Source organism: Rhipicephalus sanguineus, chromosome 8, assembly GCF_013339695.2.
Source record: "Rhipicephalus sanguineus isolate Rsan-2018 chromosome 8, BIME_Rsan_1.4, whole genome shotgun sequence".
In the NCBI taxonomy this organism is placed as follows: Eukaryota; Metazoa; Arthropoda; class Arachnida; order Ixodida; family Ixodidae; genus Rhipicephalus; species Rhipicephalus sanguineus.
Window position 1 is genome coordinate 62855529 of NC_051183.1, and position 17908 is coordinate 62873436.

The 17908-nt window shown below is 47.0% G+C and overlaps 2 protein-coding genes across 4 annotated transcripts in view; both read left to right on the plus strand.

Annotated features, from left to right (window-relative positions):
• The window catches only part of LOC119402023 (transportin-3), a 66391-nt gene extending 53632 nt beyond the window's left edge, over positions 1–12759 (plus strand). For both annotated transcript variants that reach the window (XM_037669057.2, XM_037669058.2), the window contains exons 21-25: positions 617–711; positions 2985–3141; positions 7572–7739; positions 8261–8373; positions 9976–12759. In XM_037669057.2, coding sequence (XP_037524985.1) covers positions 617–711; positions 2985–3141; positions 7572–7739; positions 8261–8373; positions 9976–10036 — 594 coding nt within the window. In that variant the 3' untranslated portion in view covers positions 10037–12759. The remainder of the gene's footprint in view (positions 1–616; positions 712–2984; positions 3142–7571; positions 7740–8260; positions 8374–9975) is intronic.
• Positions 12760–13790: 1031 nt separating this feature from the next.
• LOC119402024 (CUGBP Elav-like family member 2) overlaps positions 13791–17908 on the plus strand; it is a 597777-nt gene continuing 593659 nt past the window's right edge. The window contains exon 1 of one of the 2 annotated variants that reach the window (XM_037669081.2): positions 13791–13930. The gene's annotated coding sequence lies outside the window, so the exon portion shown is untranslated. Of the gene's footprint in view, positions 13931–14542; positions 14667–17908 lie in introns of those variants that run through there. The other variant, XM_037669082.1, reaches the window with a different exon arrangement.

Sequence of the window (17908 nt, forward strand, 5' to 3'; positions counted from 1 at the left end):
GAGAAGCCGTACCACGTGATAGCGACACGTGCGCTAAAGCGCGAGAGGCCCCGCCTCCTCGGCCGCGCGGGCAGCCAAGAGAGCCATGCGGTCTGAACAGGTACGCGCGCTCGCCGCCTCGCCGCCTCGAAAAGCCCGCTTCGCCGCTTTGCCGCCCCGCCTTCGGTGTGAATGTACCTTAACTTTGGAACCCTATGCTGTAAAACATTTCCGCCTCTTTTACTTTCATTGCATTCAAAATGCCTTGCCACTCGGGCAATACTGAATTTCATCATCAATATTGTTGAGTTGTGCCTATGTTGAAGTTGTATTTGTAATGTTCACACTGTTTGTTGTAAGGAGTTTAACTGCATCATCTTTTTCGCGTAATGTAAGATTTCAAAAGTAATTTCTCTCTTTTTCTTTTGTTCCGATCATGCGCATAAAACCTGTTGTTGGGTGAGTTGGTTCACGATGCTCAAGGATGATAAAATGCACACTACTAGTGTGACGAAAATTAGCTCGAAGTCTGCAGCTACTTGCGTGAACTTCTCGGCTTTGTCTAGTTGTGTGCATCTTGTAATCCTTGAGCAATACTAATTTCTTTGTCTGTTAATTATTATTTTCCCTGATGCAGGCATTCTGCGGGCCTGCCTTCAGGCTGTTGGCCAATGCTGATGCCCTGCGCAACCACCCTGACACAGTCGATGACTTGTTCAGGCTATGCACAAGGTTAGTGACCCGTCTCACCTTCAAGGTCTTTAGCGCACTTTCTCAGTACAGTAAATAATAATTATGATGCTGATGATGATGATAATGATAATAATGAGATTGTTAAGCTGCGCAGCCTTGTTGTGGGGCAGTACAACCACTGCAGGCTGAACAATAGCTTGCTCATGTACCGTATTTTCTTGGGTATAACAGTCTCCCTTCGTGTAACCCATACCCCCCAAACTACAAACTGCCGAAAAATAAAAATTAAAAACAAGAAAGATTCCTGCATATTGTCGGGAAGATCCATCCATTGCATTACCATGAATTAATACTGTCAAACCATCTCGGGGCTCCGAATTTGCGTACAACCCCCACGCTGATTTTAGCTGTGAATTTTATGTATACAGTGGAACCTCGTTAATGCGTACCTGCCGGGAACGCCGCGTAACTACGCACTAAACGGTAGTACGCATTAACCACCAAGTAAGGATTTGCATCTCCTCGCGTACGCCATTGCCGCCAGCAAAGAAATAAATACAGTGCCACAGCAAATATTGGCTAAAGTACCCATTGCAAAGCCTTTTCTATCTTTTTGCCAAGTGGAGAAAAGATTCTGGTACTCTCGCACGACCGTCCGATAGTGCCGATAGCGCGCGGTGGCGACGCCAAGCAGCATTTCGGAACTATTACAGGGTCCGGTATACGCAGTGACCAACATAGTGACAGAACGGACAGTGTCCGCTTTCCGCGATATATGTGCGTGCGTCTGTACCGCGATCTCTTCATAAACGAAAACTGACGCAGTTCCAGTGACACGCGGTACGGCTGCGTGGAGCCGATCGTATCCTGGCTAGTTGCGTGCAGCGCATCGCCTCGGCTCACGCCGTCACTGCCGGGCCGCATGCTGTACCGCACGCGCGCATTTGTCGTGGGAGTGTTCTTCGTACCCACTTCGCTCCAGACCGTGCACAGATGCGGCGAGTAGCTTGTTCGGTTAACGCGGCGATGACGAACTTCCTGCAAGCGATGCGCACTCCGCGACGCTGTAGCGGTCCTGGCAGCGAACGGCAGCGCATTTGGGTGGTCGCCTAATAAAAGCGTGCAGTATGGTTACAACAGCGCTACGCTTGCTGTACCGTACGCGTGCGTTTAACATGATAGTGTCAATGCAAAGAGGTTTCTCGTCGCCCGCGACCAGCAACGCTCAACTCCGCTACAGCGAGCTGCTTTCTTTTCTACAAAGCGGCGCGCGCTTGAACACGGCCCCGCGCAACGAGGCGGCTGCGATCGGCGGCCCAGCGCGTTCAGGTTGTCGCCTATTAAAAGCGTGCAGTAGGCTTAAAGTGGTGCTGCGCCGCACGCGTGCCCGAGCAGATATCTGAAGATACTTATTGTGATAAGGTTGTCGGCGATAAGTCATGCTGGCGCGTTCGTCGGTGGCCGCCGCCTCACCTTCGTCCTTTCCCGCTTGCCCGCAAAGGCATCGCCGCAATCGCGCGGAAGTCGGAATCAGAGATCGACCGATCTACGCACTTCTCGAAAAGACGGAATACCTTTGGCGGCACATTGTGGCGTCGGGAAGTTCAGCGGCGCAGTAAAATTTTATGGCACAAAACGTTATCGCGGTACGCAGGGTACGCACTAACCGGTAGGCGTAGGGCGAAGTACTACGGCTTAAGCGGTCAGCGAATGCATTGGGCTCTATGAGACTCGGCCGGGGATTCGTCGCAACTACGTTTTAACCGTTAGTACGCTTAAAGCGGGTACGTATTAACAAGGTTTGACTGTATATTGTACAGGTTATAGGCAAGAAAATGCGGTATAAATGTGCGTTCCCCCCCCCCCTTTTATTTTTTTCTTTGCTGGCATTTTCTGGTGAGCTCTATATCATGGGTTTGGTTCTCAACTGTTGTGGCTTCATTTTGTCATACTCTTGTAAATTTTCCTGTGAAGTTGAGCCTTTGGCATACCTGAACACAAAAGAAATTGCTTTTGGAATTCTGTACTGCGAAGCCGAGATACTAACTGTGTAAGCTGCGATTCTCGAACTCCTGTGCTACGGACATGCAAATCATGCTTGTTCTGCCAGGGAATGCACTGGCAGGGTTCTTTCAACGGCGCTTGGAATTCTGTATGCAGAATTTCAAGATTGTGTGAATAGAAGTCGAGAATTGTTACAACCAGAGAGGTGATGAGCAAGGTGTTAGCCAATGGCAGACTGTTTCTTACAATGAAAACTGAAGAACTTCTAATAATTTTTTTTTTTAAATTACATCTCTTCACTCCCTCAGGTACATCCAGAGGATGCCCGTGGTGTTCCTGAAGAACCCCGCCCTGTCAGGGATAATCCAGTGTGCCCTTGCCGCCTGTCCGCTGGACCACCGGGAAGCCAACACGTCGGTGATGAAGTTCCTCTGCGACCTCATTCACTGTGGACGGTCCAAGAAGGTGCGTGCGAAATGGGATCGCATGTTCAGAACCAGAATTGATTTGAAGCGAAGCTTTTGCAACTAACAGGTTTCAGCGGGGGCATCGTACGCGAAAAAACCCGGTGCTGCCGAGCGTACAAAAATGTGGCCCTCGAAGGTGCTCTTGTCGCATGGGCATTTGTATGCTATGTTTTCCAATAATTGAGGCTCTCTCGATCGTGGGCTTGTTGGCGATCAGCCATTTCTGATATAGCAGTCCAGTCTGATCTTTTGTCGAGGTGACTTGCCGTTTCGTGTTGCCGCGTTTACCGTATTTACTCACATAATAGGCGCACTTTTTTTTCAGGAAATCTGGCTCGAAGTTAGGGGTGCGCCAATTACGCGGGGTAAAATTTTCGAAAATTTTTTCGACTCGGTTCTCGCGCTTTAAATCTGCACATTTGTCAAGTAAAAGGCGACTTTATCGTTTACCAATTAATTCAGCATAAAACAAACATACCTACGTACCTTTTAATGAACAAGCGAGAGCCGTCAACTGCACACACACACGTAAAATTTATTTACACAAAAGTCGTAGGTGTTCCTCCTTTTCTCCATTCGGAGTCCGAGTCGGAGAGCACACATTCATCCTCGCCGAGCGGGGATTCGTTTTCGGTGTCCGAATCATCCGCACCCCACAACATGTCATCCTCACTCGCATCCAGTGCGTTCGAGATACCCGTCTTCTTGAAGCTTTTCCTGACGACTTCGTCGGAGATCGCCTGCCACGCTTCCACGATCCAAGCGCACAGCATTTCCACAGGCGGCCTCTTAATCTTACCACCTGGAGTCAGCTGATGTTGTCCTCCAGCCATCCAGGTGGTGTACAGCCTTCAAACATTGTCCTTGAAAGGCTTATTCAAGGACACGTCCAAAGGCTGCAGTATCGATGTGAGGCCGCCCGGAATCACTGCCAGATCTGTGCGCAGCTCCTTTAGCTCATCTCGTACGCGGTCTACTAGGTGCCCACGAAAACTGTCCAGGACAAGCATGGACGGGAGCAACAGACCACCCGGCCGCCGACCCCAGACTGTTTTCACCCAATCCACCATGAGTTCCGCGCTCATCCAGCCTTTTTCCTGGACTCTGACGTAGATGCCTTGACGGAAATTTGCCTTTGGGAGCGTCTTACGTTTAAAAATAACGTAAGGCGGTAGCTTGCGCCCATCCGCTGTCACCGCCAGCATTACGGTGCATCGTTGTTTATCAGCGCCAGACGTTCTGACGATGACGCTCCGTGCACCTTTCTCCTCCACTGTCGTGTTCCGCGGCATATCAAAGCAAAGGGGGGGTCTGATCAGCGTTGCCGATCTGGGACAAAATGAAGTCTTTCTGCTGTCGGAGCTTTATAACGAAACGGTGGAAGTCCACCACTTTGTCCTCATATGCTGCGGGCAAGCGCTGGCACAAGGTGGTCCGCCTTCGCAGTGCGAGGCCATGGCACCGCATGAAACGAGTTGTCCATCCGGAGCTGGCTCTGAACTCTTTTGCTTCGATGCCCTGCGCTCGGGCTATTCTGCGCGCCTCAGTCTGCACAATATCCAATGACACAGCACAGCCGTCTTGTCGTAGCTCCCGTATATGCCGGACCAGTTGCTCTTCGACGTTAGGATACCTGCCGGTCTTGGCACCGCGGAAAGCCCGTCGTGTCTTCTTCGTCGCCTTAAGTTTTTCTTCTTGATCCCTCCAGTACCGAATACTGGTTTCTCCAACACCGAAATGCCTGCTTGCAGCCCGGTTGCCGTGCTCCAGCGCGTACTGCACTGCCTTCAGTTTAAATCCAGCCGTGTAGCTGCGTACTTCCCCATGGTGGAACCAAAGTTGAATACACGACCACAACATACGCACACCGCTTGCAAAATGGTGTTTCTTTCTTTTTCTCTGATGGTGGTGATGGCGAACGAGCCCCCGGCGTTGTACACGTGACCTCAAAAAAGCGCGGCGATTTGGGGGGTATCAGTAATTGATGGAACAGCCGTTTTTTTTTTTCGCTCATGGACGCTTTTTTTTTTTTCAAGTTTTATTTCGACTAACACGTTGGTTAGGTCGTTGCACTTCGAATTTTTTTTATTTGCTCGTCGATTTGCCTTCTTTTGTTCTTCAGGGTACGGGGACCGCGTTCCAACTGTACCGCTGGGGGGTAGAATCGTTTCTGATCACGGCCAAGTTCGGGGTGCGCCTATTATGCGCGGAATTTAAAAAAAATCGAATTTTCCGCGACCAAACTAGGGGTGCGCCTATTATGCGAGTGCGCCGATTATGCGAGTAAATATGGTAATTGTTGCCTGGGTACGAACACATGGCCGTCGTTGTTGCCTGTAGCAACTGAAGTGTTGCGCTGCTAAGCTTGTGGTTGAACAGTCTGACTCTCGGCATGGAGGAAGGAAAAGGTTGGAAGGGAGCGTTGAACAATGCAATAAAAGAAACAAAAAAAAGAAAAGTACCATAAAATCCGGAATATAGGTCGGACCGGAATATAGGTCGAACCCCTAGCTTCTAACTACTGAATATATGAAAACCAAAAAAAAGTACATGGAACGGCCAAAGTATCAGAAGGCGCCTTACCGTGAAACAAACGCAATTTCAAATGGTGCACAGTGAAAATGCCATTTATTTGCACGTACATTCGACATGGCAGAAAGCCAAAAGATGGGCTCAAGCATTATCTTCGTGAAACTGTCAAAACCGTCTCGACAGCATTGATTTGGATGCACTTTGAGGTCCCCGGTAGCAATCACGACGCTGAGTGCAGCTCCTTGTTAAACTGTGCAACCTTCATCTCCAGCTCTAGATAGGCTGCGGCCTGGCACCGAAACAAAGTTTTCTTCTGATCGCTACATGTTGTGATGGGATCCTACAGCGTCCGTCAGTAGCAAATGCTTCTGTGGTGCACTCGATCTGCCCGCTGATCATAGCCATACGTGCCTGCCGCTGTAACCAGGGCTGCCGGCATCGGAAAAAGCAACAAAGAAACAGCATCCGGCAAGATTGGAGCAGTGAGAACACCCGTGCAAGGATAAACTTTCAGTTATTGTTTGTGACTCACGGCTCCTGCTCGTGTTCACATGCGCTAGCCTAGCCTTTCTACATTTCACAGACCTCAGACCAGATCTCTTCGTGCCTTCGCGAACTCGATCACTGTTAGTTGCCCATAGTGGCCAGACTTGCGAAGTTTTTCTGCCAATGACCGGTATGTAAGACGGCAGTCAACTTTTTAGGGCCGTTTTCTGAAAAAAAAAAAAAAAAAAAAAAAATCGACCTATATTTCAGCTTTTTATAGTACAGTAGAACCCCGCTGATACGTTTTTGAAGGGACCGTAGGAAATAAACGTAAGAGACGGGAAACGCAAGAGCCGAAAAACAGGAAAAACGACAAAATATTTAGTGGTACAGAATTTTATTTCAATGCTTACGAGCAGCACGAAAATTGGCGCGCTCAGCCACGATCTAGTCGACGGATAGAAACGCGGAGCTGGGGACGGCCTCATCCACAGAATTGTAATGATCGTATGTGATTTTTTTAACACCAACAGCTGTAGGCATGAAAGAACTACGCACACGCAATCACGACCAGTGCGGTGAGTCCGACCGTGAACCGCGCGCACGACCATGCGAGCTCCAACCAGCTCAAACTCCTCCTGTCCTCCGACAAATAACAATGGTGATGAGTCTACGCCAACGCGATGGCAGAAGTGAATGCCAATCTCGAAGGTCTTGCTTTCGCAAGCAATTACGTCATAGACGCCGTGTTTGCGAAATACAAATCTCAAAGGCTATGCTTTTGTCAATAGTAAATGCCAATCTCGAAGGCCTTGCTTTCGCGAGCAATTACGTCATAGACGCCATCTTTGCAGTACGAATCTCGAAGGCGATGCATTTGTTTGCATCAATCGAAAGATCCTGTTGCTTGCACCTCTCATGCGGCTAATGTTACGGTCAAACCAAGCCAAGCTGCGTGAAAATGCACCAAATGACCGCTCTCTTCGGTAGTCACTCGGTCGGCTCTGAGCGCACTTCGCGACGTATCATACGGGAACGGTCCGACAGTTACGACGTAACAACGGGGTTCCCAATACATTGTATCCTATGGGAGCTGTGCCGGGACCGGCGGAAAACGACGTAACAGCCGGGAAAACGCAGCAGTGAGGAACGTAACAGCGGGGTTCTACTGTAGTTGGTCAGACACCCACCTGCCCGCATTTTCTCAGTAGAAGGGCTCCCGAGTTTTTATTCAACACTGATCTGAGAGCGATGCCGGCAGAATGCACTGAAGGCCTGGACAAAGACCAGGCCATGCTTTTTAATTATTGCGTGCTCTGCAAGTGATTGCAGGCAACGGAGGTATGTTGTCATTGCCACGTTTCATTTTTTAACATCGCCTATTGCTGTGTTGTGTGCTGGTGCTTGCAGGAAACGCCGGACTTTGCGGAGCGGCAGTCGCTTGTCGGAGCCTTGCTGGCAAGCCAGGGCCAGACGATTGTGACCACCCTGATCCAGTCGTCCATCTTCTGCCTGCCCACTGCACTGCTGCCCGACGTGGCGGAGGTGCTCTATGAGATGATCGAGTTTGACCGGCAGGTGAGGGCGTTGAAGCTGATTGATCTTGACTTTGCTGTAACCTCGTGCCTGACTAAAAAATACCTTCATTGTAGGTGATGGTCATTAAACCTACATTTGTTATGTACCTATCCTCGCAAGAAATGCTTTAGAATTTGTTAACTCTTGAATTTTTTCATATCTGTCATATCAGTGATGGACTGTACCAACAAACAGTGTTGGCAGTGTCTCAGCTGAACCACAGGTGGGCAAAATGTATCCAGTCCCCCCACTACACCATTCCTCGTAATCGCATTTTCGTTCTGGCATGTAGTACCTGAGAGTTCAATTTCTTCAATTGTGTTGGATATTGCATTTCTGTGTTATTGTCTGTAGCAATGGAAAGCTCAACTGGTAAATAAGTGTGGCCTCTGATACGTTGAATTCGTCTCAATGCGCCTGATAAGTGGTTATATCGGCTCCATCATAATGACGTCCCAACTGTGCCAGTCTGTGCATGGTAACAATGTGTTTCTGCCTGCCTTTGCTATTCTGTCTGCCAGGCCCTGACAACATGGCTGGAAAATGCTCTGAAGCTTCTGCCAACGCACAGTAGTGGTGGAGCAGTCACAGCCACACCAGCACAGCTGGAGGAGTTCCTGTCCACTGTTACTAGGTACGTGCCATTGAATTAGTCGTTGCCTTTTCGTTTGTAAATGCGATAGCATTCCATATGACATTGATCGCATTGATAGCACTTAATTAAATGATAGCATTTAACTTAATTTATTGTAAAATATGTAACAGCGCAACAGGGTTAGAATATGGACAGAAAGAAGAAATGGACACAGCGCTATGTGCCATTTCTTTTTTCTTTCCGTATTCTAACCCTGTTGCACTGTTCGTTATTTTACAATGAATAGCCACCAACTAGCCCAACTCGCGATTTTACTTTAACTTAATTTAACATTCCCGAAGGTTTTTGTTTACAATGTCATCGAAAATGTTTGAGGCCCGTGTACTTATATTTAGGTGCATGTTAAAGAACCCCAGGTGGTTGAAATTTCCAGAGCCCTCCACCATGGCGTCTCTCATAATCATATTGTGATTTTGGGACGTTAAATCCCAGATATTATTATTACAATGCCATCCACGCTGTTAAGTAAATATCCCAGCAAGATTGATGTTTTTGTCTCCAGTATCAAATGATGCCAAACGTCATGTGCTAAAAGTATGATCACTGTTCAAACAGTTCTTCTTCAAAATTTTAATGGAGGCGGTGTGAATCTTACATGAATGAATACGGTAGTATGGTGGAATCTCGTTGATGCAATCTTCACGGGAACCACAAAGCAAGATGTATCATCTGAAAATCGTATCATCCGAGAAAGCTTTTCCAGAAAAGTATGAAAGTGGGCGTACTCGGTGACAAACCAGGCAAATAAGGAGGGCTTGTGGGGTGTCAAGGGATGCTGCTTCGTAAATCACATCACGTAGAAAAGCATCACTCAACGCCATGAGAACCGTAGTCAACGCATTTTTATTCGGCAACATTGAAACAGCTCGTTAGTTCGCGCTGAACTTTCTTCTTTTCAACTCCTGCAAAAAAAAAATCCTGGAAGTTAAAGAAAGAAAACAACGAAAGTTGCTGTTTCCTCGCTCAACTGAGCTTTTGCGTTCCCTCCGCTCTCTTCGGGTGGCGATTTCCTCGTGCCCCTGCTGCATAATCTGCCCGCCTTTCTGTGTTATTGCAGAACTTGCATGGTTGAGATCGTGTAGACACTTGTTCGTGGATCGTTGGAACGTTATTTAAGCTGGTACGCTGTAATATAAAGCTACAAGTTTTAGAAATTGCGAGTAGAAGCTTGTGTCTGCAGTCGTATTATCCAATTACAGGTGAAAACACGATTACATAACTGTCTGAAAATGCTACATTACCTCTCTGAAACATTGGCTGCGAAAAGGAGGGGGGAAAATGTTAATTACACTCAAAGTTTCGTGTAACAAACACTGATATAACGAATTATCAGTTGCAATGAAGTAAATTAAGAAAAGTCTTGTCATAGATACAGTGTTTTGAATATACCTTTATAAAAGATTTTTGGATATAAAGAATTTAATCTTGATTCACATTCGGCTTTGTTAGAATGGGGTTTGAGCGTATACCAAAAGAGTTACTGTTCAGGATTGTATCAGTGAGATTCCTCTGTATTTTTGCCTTATGCTGCACACTCAAATGCACTTCTCTCTCTCTCTTTTATTTTCTCTTTTCATGCAGCGCGGAGCACATGAGGAGCATCTCAACATCACTACGGGACTTCTCTAGGCTGTACCGATGAGCTATTTGTGAAACAGACAAAAAAAAAAGTGTCTCACAGGACTTTTCTTACAGTCGTGGTGGAGTTGTTTAATCATTTCTTTTGTCCATTACACCTCTCCTCATGCGGTGTGACGACTTGTCGCAGCATCTGTGAACTGCCTCGTCCGGCGTTGTCTTGTGGACGTCGTAATGTTCTGGAGAAGAAGAACAGATAACTATGCTACCTGGGAAGTATTGTATGCATTTTTTTTTTCGTTATCTTCATCTGTTTCAAACCGAGCTGTTTGTCAGAAGACTCAAGTGTGTGAACGCTGTCCCCGTTCCCAAGTGACCCGTATGGACGTACGATCCGTTTGTTCTCCAGTTGGCTACGGCTCGGACTCGTTCGTACTTTCCTCTGACTTATAGGTGGTGTCTTATTTGTATAATTGACCTTGGCTACAGCTTGCATTTGGCTTGGATTTGTTTCACCTTAGATATGAAGCCCTCGGCTTGAAAGAGGCCGTGTTCTTGAAGCTCATCGCGTGTGCCTCCTTGCATGCCAAACACTAAGTCATTACTTGTTTTTTTTTTTTCTCACTATTATTTAATCGTTAAAGTTTCAGGACAGATCACGTTAATGACATTGAATGCTCAAAGCACTGCTCCTTTTTTTATACCTGTTGCAAGTGTGCGAGAGACTTTCCCACGAGGTTGTGTTGTGTACATAAATGCCTCAAATTATGTTTTGTTAATCCAACCATAAAGCTTCACAGTGTAATAGCTATCCTTAGTTTCCTAGGACACTAATTGCTAGTGTCGCATGTTTAACGGGGAAAGGTGTGACTAATTATTTTGCCTTGGGCTTTTCCAAGTTGCGGCTTTAATGACGGAAGGGGATCGATATTTTTCTTTCAGAGTTGCTAGAAGGTTGCGCGATGCAGAATCATTTTTGTAGATGTTTTTTGTCGCCGCAGGTCGTTAAAGCTGTTGGGCACTGTTGTTGAATTGCCTGGCTCATTGAGCACTGGGTGCTTTTTGTGGTCATGGCGTTGAGAGCCGCACGGAAAGTTGGCGACGAACCTCGTTTTGGTGTGGTAATTTAAATACGTATTTGCATGTTGCCGATATATATTGCGATGTTACGCTTACGATCGCCATGCCGGTATACTGCCGGCATCAGGCTTGACTCGAAAAAGCGATGGCCGCCAGTTCCAAGACTGCCGTCTGGTGTCAACATTCTAGAATCGGTCAAAAGTGGTCTTAATCACCGGGGCAAAATTCAGCGAGAAGAGATTCCACGTTCGCTGTTGAGTGGTGTCGCAAGGAGGTACTAGAATGGACGCAGCAGCTGTGGTCTCCCCGAGTCGCATGGTGGCGTATTCCGGTTAGGCCTAATGGTTGCGGTGCGTACAGAAATGCAGGATGTGTGGCGAACTTGACAGGTTGTTCTTTTTTTTGCTTTTTAACTTGAAAGTTATGAAGCAAGGAGCATGCTGTGATGGATCTAAGACCATATTTCCTGAAGCATGCGTGTGTTCAAATCTCTATGCACTTGTTGGAAGAACAAGTTTCGGCGGGTATTGGTGTGTGCTTAACGTTTTCGTGCTGTGCATAGTTGATCGGCTGGTTAGCACAGAATGTAATGAGAATGCTCGTGCTTCGCTTGTGCCTCTGCTCGATGGTGGCAGTTTATCCTTCTTGGAGGTGCTCACCAGTGGTCGCCTAGCGAGTCCTTCGCCTGGACAGATTTTCGGGATGATCGAGGGCTTGTGGGGACAGATCTGTTGATGCAAAAGCACTGAGCTGTTTTGGAGAGAAATAGTTTACGAGCAGTGCCGGGTGCTTCACCGCATTCAGCCTGACGGTCGGCCATTTCGAAGTGTCCGAACTGTTTACTTGGGTTGCGGCTGTTGCCAGGCTTTAACCTCCAGAAAATAAGGGCTACCTGCACGTTGCATGCAAGGCGTTTTCAACTGCAGTGGCTGAGTGATGAGTATGACGCACTTGTAGCGCATAACACTGATGTAAATGTATTTGTGCCCTTCAAATGCAAAAGTTAAAAAAGATTTGTGGACCCTGTAGGGGTGGGTGTGGACAATCTGAGGCGTGCGTGCTTGTTTAGAGCTGTTGAAGGGTGCATCCTTATGGGGCCAAGTTCAGAGCGGTGGCCTGATGAGTGGCAGTTGCCTGTTGAGTGCTTGTTTTAGCAAGTGCTTTTCTTGGTTGAGAAGTTGCTTCCTAATGCAGCGCATGCAAGCTGCGTCATATCGGTTGTCTGTAGAACTGCCTAGGGGGATTTTACTACCAAGGAGTCTTTTATGCCTACTTACTAGCAACCTATTGACTTTGTATAACGTGATAAACGCGGTGCCCTGTCTAACGACGCGTTAGACCTTAGAGATGTAGAAATGTCCTTGTTAGGAGTGAGTTCATTTGTCGGAAAGCAATTTTTCAAGGCATATGCATTTGACGTGTGGCCGTTCTGTGCTATAAAAAGTAGCCTAACCATTCAGTCTGCAATAAGATCATTCTGGAATGGAGGGAAGGTTGTCTGTATGTTCTAGGAACTTGTGTAGCGTGCATTTCTTCAAAATGCTGGTGCTCCCTTAACTAAGAAAAAAAGTTTGCCCTAACCTCGCTTCTGGCGCCAAGGATTGGGCTTTATGATGTGCATATTTTCGTAAAGTATTTCAAGGTATTCTATTTTGTAGTACAGAGTATAGGTAATTTTGGGAGCCATGCCTGTGGGGCTAAAGAGATGCATGTTTGGGTACAGCGTGAGGATCGACGAAGACGGAATAGAACAGAAAGGACACGGACACGGTTCTATTCCGTCTTCGTCGATCCTTGCGCTGTACCCTAACATGCTATCGTACCAACTAGCCCAACCTTCAATACTATTGCTAAAGAGATATTTTGAAGACTTATGTTCTGCTTGTCCATATCTAGTGTGGCCATTCGCTTGTGCCGTTTCACATACTGAGGTTTTTTATTGCAGGCTTTTTCTTACCCATCTGTTTCGGTTTGGCATGTGTTTGGTACAGTCGACTTCCTTCAATTTAATATTGTGGGACACGTGACGATTATCACGGATAACACTATTTCAGACGAAGGAAAAAAAACCTGATTTCCTTCGATAAATTGGTGAATAAACACCAAATGGCAAGCTTTGAGAAAATAGCTTGGAAGTATCGGACCCCAGCCAACAGACAATGGGTGCATTTGTGCAAGCTCCAGATTCATACTTCGAACATGATTGAATTAAAATGTGTTTCAAGCAAACTAGGAAGTTGACTGCACTAGACACTCATTCTTCAGGACCGTGCAGTGTTCCTAGTAATTGTGGAAGTATTACGAGAATTTTTTTTTTGTTTCTAACAATACTTCGAACAAGCCTTTGACAGTATGTATGTGACAATTTGCGACAAATAGAAGATTACGGCTTCGTTTCATGCTGTGGGAAATGTCGGGTTTTTATAAAAAAGAATGTAAATATTGCTTTGTTTGCCCTGTCTTTTATCTCCGAATGTCACAGCACACACACACACCTGACATTAACGATGATGAATGAACAATTGTAACAACGCGTTCAGCGTTGCTGCTAGGCCTAACACCCAAAATGCACACGCGGCGCGTACGGCCCGCATGTTTCGGAAAACTTGTTTCAGTTTTCGAGGAAAGAAGTGCGGGTTTTTTTGTCGTTTAACGATGACTCGTAGTAGCAGAGTATCGTTTTAAAATTAGGTAATGGCGGGAAACCGAATACGAAACTGCGGACAACGGATCTGAGCCTGTGGGGGTGTGTGCGAATACGTGCTTGCGGCTTCACGTGTATCTGTTTATGTGCGATCGTCTGCTTTTCGTGGCTGTTTTGGTGTTCGCCGTCCTGCCGGAATCGGTTACCTGTGTGTCCCGGCGTCTTTTAAATGTGGTACGTACTGGTGCTTGCATGCTTTCCAACGCGGTCGGCGATTACCGGCAATGCGCCTCTGCGGCGCCAACGCGGCAAGCGCCGTGGCATCGCGCTTGCGTATGCGTGCACTCCGCAAACGCACATGTGGCCTGTCGCGGTCGGCAAGCTTTAAAAGGGGCCACCGCGTTGAGCGAGTTAGCTTACGTTTCGCTTACCAAACTACGATTCTCCACGACCTGGGTAGTCTGTAAAGTTAGCCGTACGCTACTGATCATGTTGACGACGTTTATGGGAGAGCTGCGATATTCCGGAGTCACAAGATTCCCGTTGCATCGATGGTTTTGTTTTTATTTTGTTCCGTCGTCGCTTTCCAGCGCTTGGCGCGCTGTTAAGGCGACGATTTATCCGCGAGTATCGCTTCGGGTTCAAGAGAAAAAATGCTCGGTCGTGAATTGTTTGCTGCCGCATCGCGAAGGAAAACAAAAGGGCAACAAAACAATAAGATTAAGAAAGCACTTGTTGAAGGCGGCATCGCTCGCTGGGAGCGTCGCAGTCGCCTGCTACAGCGACCTCTCCCGTTTTTTTTCTCTCGCTTGATTTCGTTTTATATTTTCTTACCCCTCTCGTGCTGCCATCCAGCGGCAAAGTGCAGCGCCACGCCATTTTGTTTGGTGTTGTCCGTGGTGTTTTTTCTAGTGTTGTTTTGTTTGTGCGTCTATGTGTGTTGTCTGTCCACGTCCGTTGTGCTCCGTAGGTAATGTGCCTTTCACCTATCTCTCTAATAACCTAACCTTCACGGGCCCGGCGAGCGCTTTGGGAGGTGTGCCGTGCGGACGCACTGGGGCGCACGTTTAAAGGTCTGCGGCCGGCATGGCATGGCATTTCGAGAGCGTGAAAAGAGAAGAAAAAGTTGCCCGGCCCTCCGCCGCTTTTTCACGATCGGTGCCGGTCTTGAGTTTCTTTCCGCAAAACAATGCTTGCCTTCCGATCAACGCGCTCCAAAGCGAAGCAATACGCTTAGGGAGAGAAAAAAAAAAATGCCACCACCCCCCTCTTCCTTCGCGCTGCTAGCAACCGGTGCATTCAGCAGCGGAGTTGCTTGACCCCTAGGTTCTTGTTGCCTAAGCATTCCGGTTAAATTGCAAACACGCTTACTTCAGTCGTAGTACACTCGTGCATGCGTTCTCGGATCTTTGCTAACAGCGAACGCCGACGAGAGACTCGCGAAATTTTTTTCGTTGGAGGAAAACAAAAGGCAACCCCGATCTTCGAAAAAAACACAGGGTCGAGGAAGAAGAGGCGAAAGAAAAATAACGGCTGTGCTTTCGAGCGTGAACTGCGTGTTTGGGAAAAAGAAAAGATTGCACATATTTTAGGCTAATGTGGTTTAGGAGACCAACCATAGCGTTCGTCTGTTGCACGTTTGTCTTCGGAAACGAACCTGCCGTTTCGTTATCTAATTCTTTTCAGACAAACATTCCCACCGAAACTCCAGTACATATTACGCGTTCCAAAGATTCTTTTTCCCCTAAAAAAATAAATTAAAACGAGCCGTGGCGGTATGGATTGCACGCCGACTCATACCGTGGTCACGCATTCTTCGAAACTTGAGAAGCATATCGCCCGCTTTTCATTTTTGTATTTTGTTTCACACTCGACAGATCGTGCGTTGTTCGGATGCCATCTAAAAAACGCACTGGGAGTTGCTGTTTGTAGTAAGTGCGTCTTCTGAAAGTGATCGTCTAGTAGCGTCGCATTTTGATTTTGCAATCACACCCCTTGAAGAAAGATCCGTGTTCGGCTAGCCGAAGGATTGCTGCCTTGCGAAAGAAAGGGTCGTGCCTTTACAAGTAATAATAGAATTTACGGGGTTTAAAGTCTCCGTGATATGATTCTGAGGAACTCTGTAGCAGAGGGCTCCAGGAATTTCGGCTACCTGGGGTTCTTTAACGTGCACCTAAATCTAAGCACACGGACCTCAAACATTTTCGCCTCCATCGAAAATGCGGCCGCGATTCGATCCCGCGACCTTCGGGTCAGCGGTAGAGCGTGCCCTTACACGCACGGCCTTCGCCTCGTGAACCCTGTTTTTCTTAAGCGCGCGGGTTCGAATGCCACGGTCAAATCGACGATGAATCGGCCGAGGCCGTGCGTGATACGCGAACGCCGCTTCCGATCGCACGGCGATCTCTTTTTCGCGAGTTGCACGCGTGCAACGTACCCGCAACCTTCACGTGCGTCTCGTACACGTTTCGCGTATTTGTCCGTAGGGATAGATTCGGCGTATCGCCGGGCCCGCAAAACCATGAATCGCAGTGTTTTATTCTGTATTTTTTGTGTGTGCGGGTACTATCGTGTGTGTGCTTGCGTGGTCAATGATACTGTTGACTATCAGCGCTTTGTTAGAAAAAAAAGCTGACTCTAATCTCCTCGACTCAGCGTGATGCATTGTTTGTAGTCTGAATCACACTTGTTTAGATCGAGCAGTCCGCCGCTTCAGCCGTGGTACTTTTTGCAGAAGTATGCAGAGATCGACGTCGTAATGATACCAAACGTAGTCGTACTTCTTGCTAGGTCCTTGTGCTTATTATAATTCAATCATGAACAGAAGCTTCTAGCTAATGCGAGGTAGCAGCTGTGGACGGCGCCACCGGCCGCAGCCACAGCTCTCGACCTGCCCTAGACGAGTGCTAATTCACACTGTACACGTTCTGCGAAACAGCTGATACCAAGCCTCGCGAAAAATCACTGTGAACAGTGCAACCTTCCTGAAAATAACCATCCATCTTTGGTGCATAGCAAGCGAAAAAGATCATGCGTCACTTTGAGAATGTTTGAGCGTCGATTTCTAACACATGGACCTGGATTAATAATAGTATTTGTTGTCAGTAATTTCGATTAAGTTTAGTTTCTCAAGCCTCAGGTGCGAAATCTTTAGTTGCAGTGGCCATTGTATGCGTCCTTTATCATTAAGATGCCTGAAAGCTTCTGCTGGCTATTTAACCGAATAGTGGGAACCTGTATTATAAGCTGTACAACGTACACATGAAATAGAACACATCAGTGTATTCATTGCCAAGCAGCCTAAGCCTCTTTATAGTAAGTAAAGGTTTAGTGAGTTCATTGAGTTTTCAGACCACATCTGCAATCTATGGTGAATATGTGAAACATTACTCGGCTTAATAACGTACAAGACTTTAGAGAAACAAGGCCCCGGCTTGAGAAAAAGGCGTGCATATCTTGGTGGGGTTTAAGCTGACAATGATTAGGAAGATGTTGAATGGAAGGAATATACATAAGCATTTGTAGCAGGGTGCTTTACTTCGACACTTTCTGGTGCATAAAGCACTGTTACATCGCGCATGCTAACAGTTTGCTTGGAACGTTCTCAGGTTATGCGTATCGGATTGCATGCTTACTTACATGGTGGGCAGTTAGGATACCACGACTGGACAGTACAAGCTAACTAACACGAATACACAGTTTGAAAGCATTCTTATGTTCAGAGTACGACCTGCAAGTGCTTTCACGGTTATACCCATTGCTGGAAATGTAACCGTAAGGCACCTTCTACGTGGCACCCACCGTTTGGGTAAAAGGTCTGCTTAAATGCTTCTAAGAGTGGTGTTAGATATCCTGTACACACGAACATCCATGTAACAAAGGCATGGACTGGGTGGCATACCCCCTTTCTGTGCATTACCTCTATGCTTACATCGTAGTTATGGGAAAGGAGAGAATTTGTGCTGAAACAGTGAACAATGATTGTTGACATAAGCTCCTAGGCAGGCATTTCAAGGAAACTACTGGTTTTATTCAAAGAATGGTGTGCTTGACAGTGTACATTTGTTGCGGGGAGGATATCTTATGTTGCATCTGTTGTTTTATTGCATGATTTAGTAGAGAACAGGTTTGTAAACCGAGAAGTCTCGTGTGGTGGTATAGACGATTTTACCTTCAACACGTGCGTGCTGTCGCCTTGGGTTGTTATTTTAT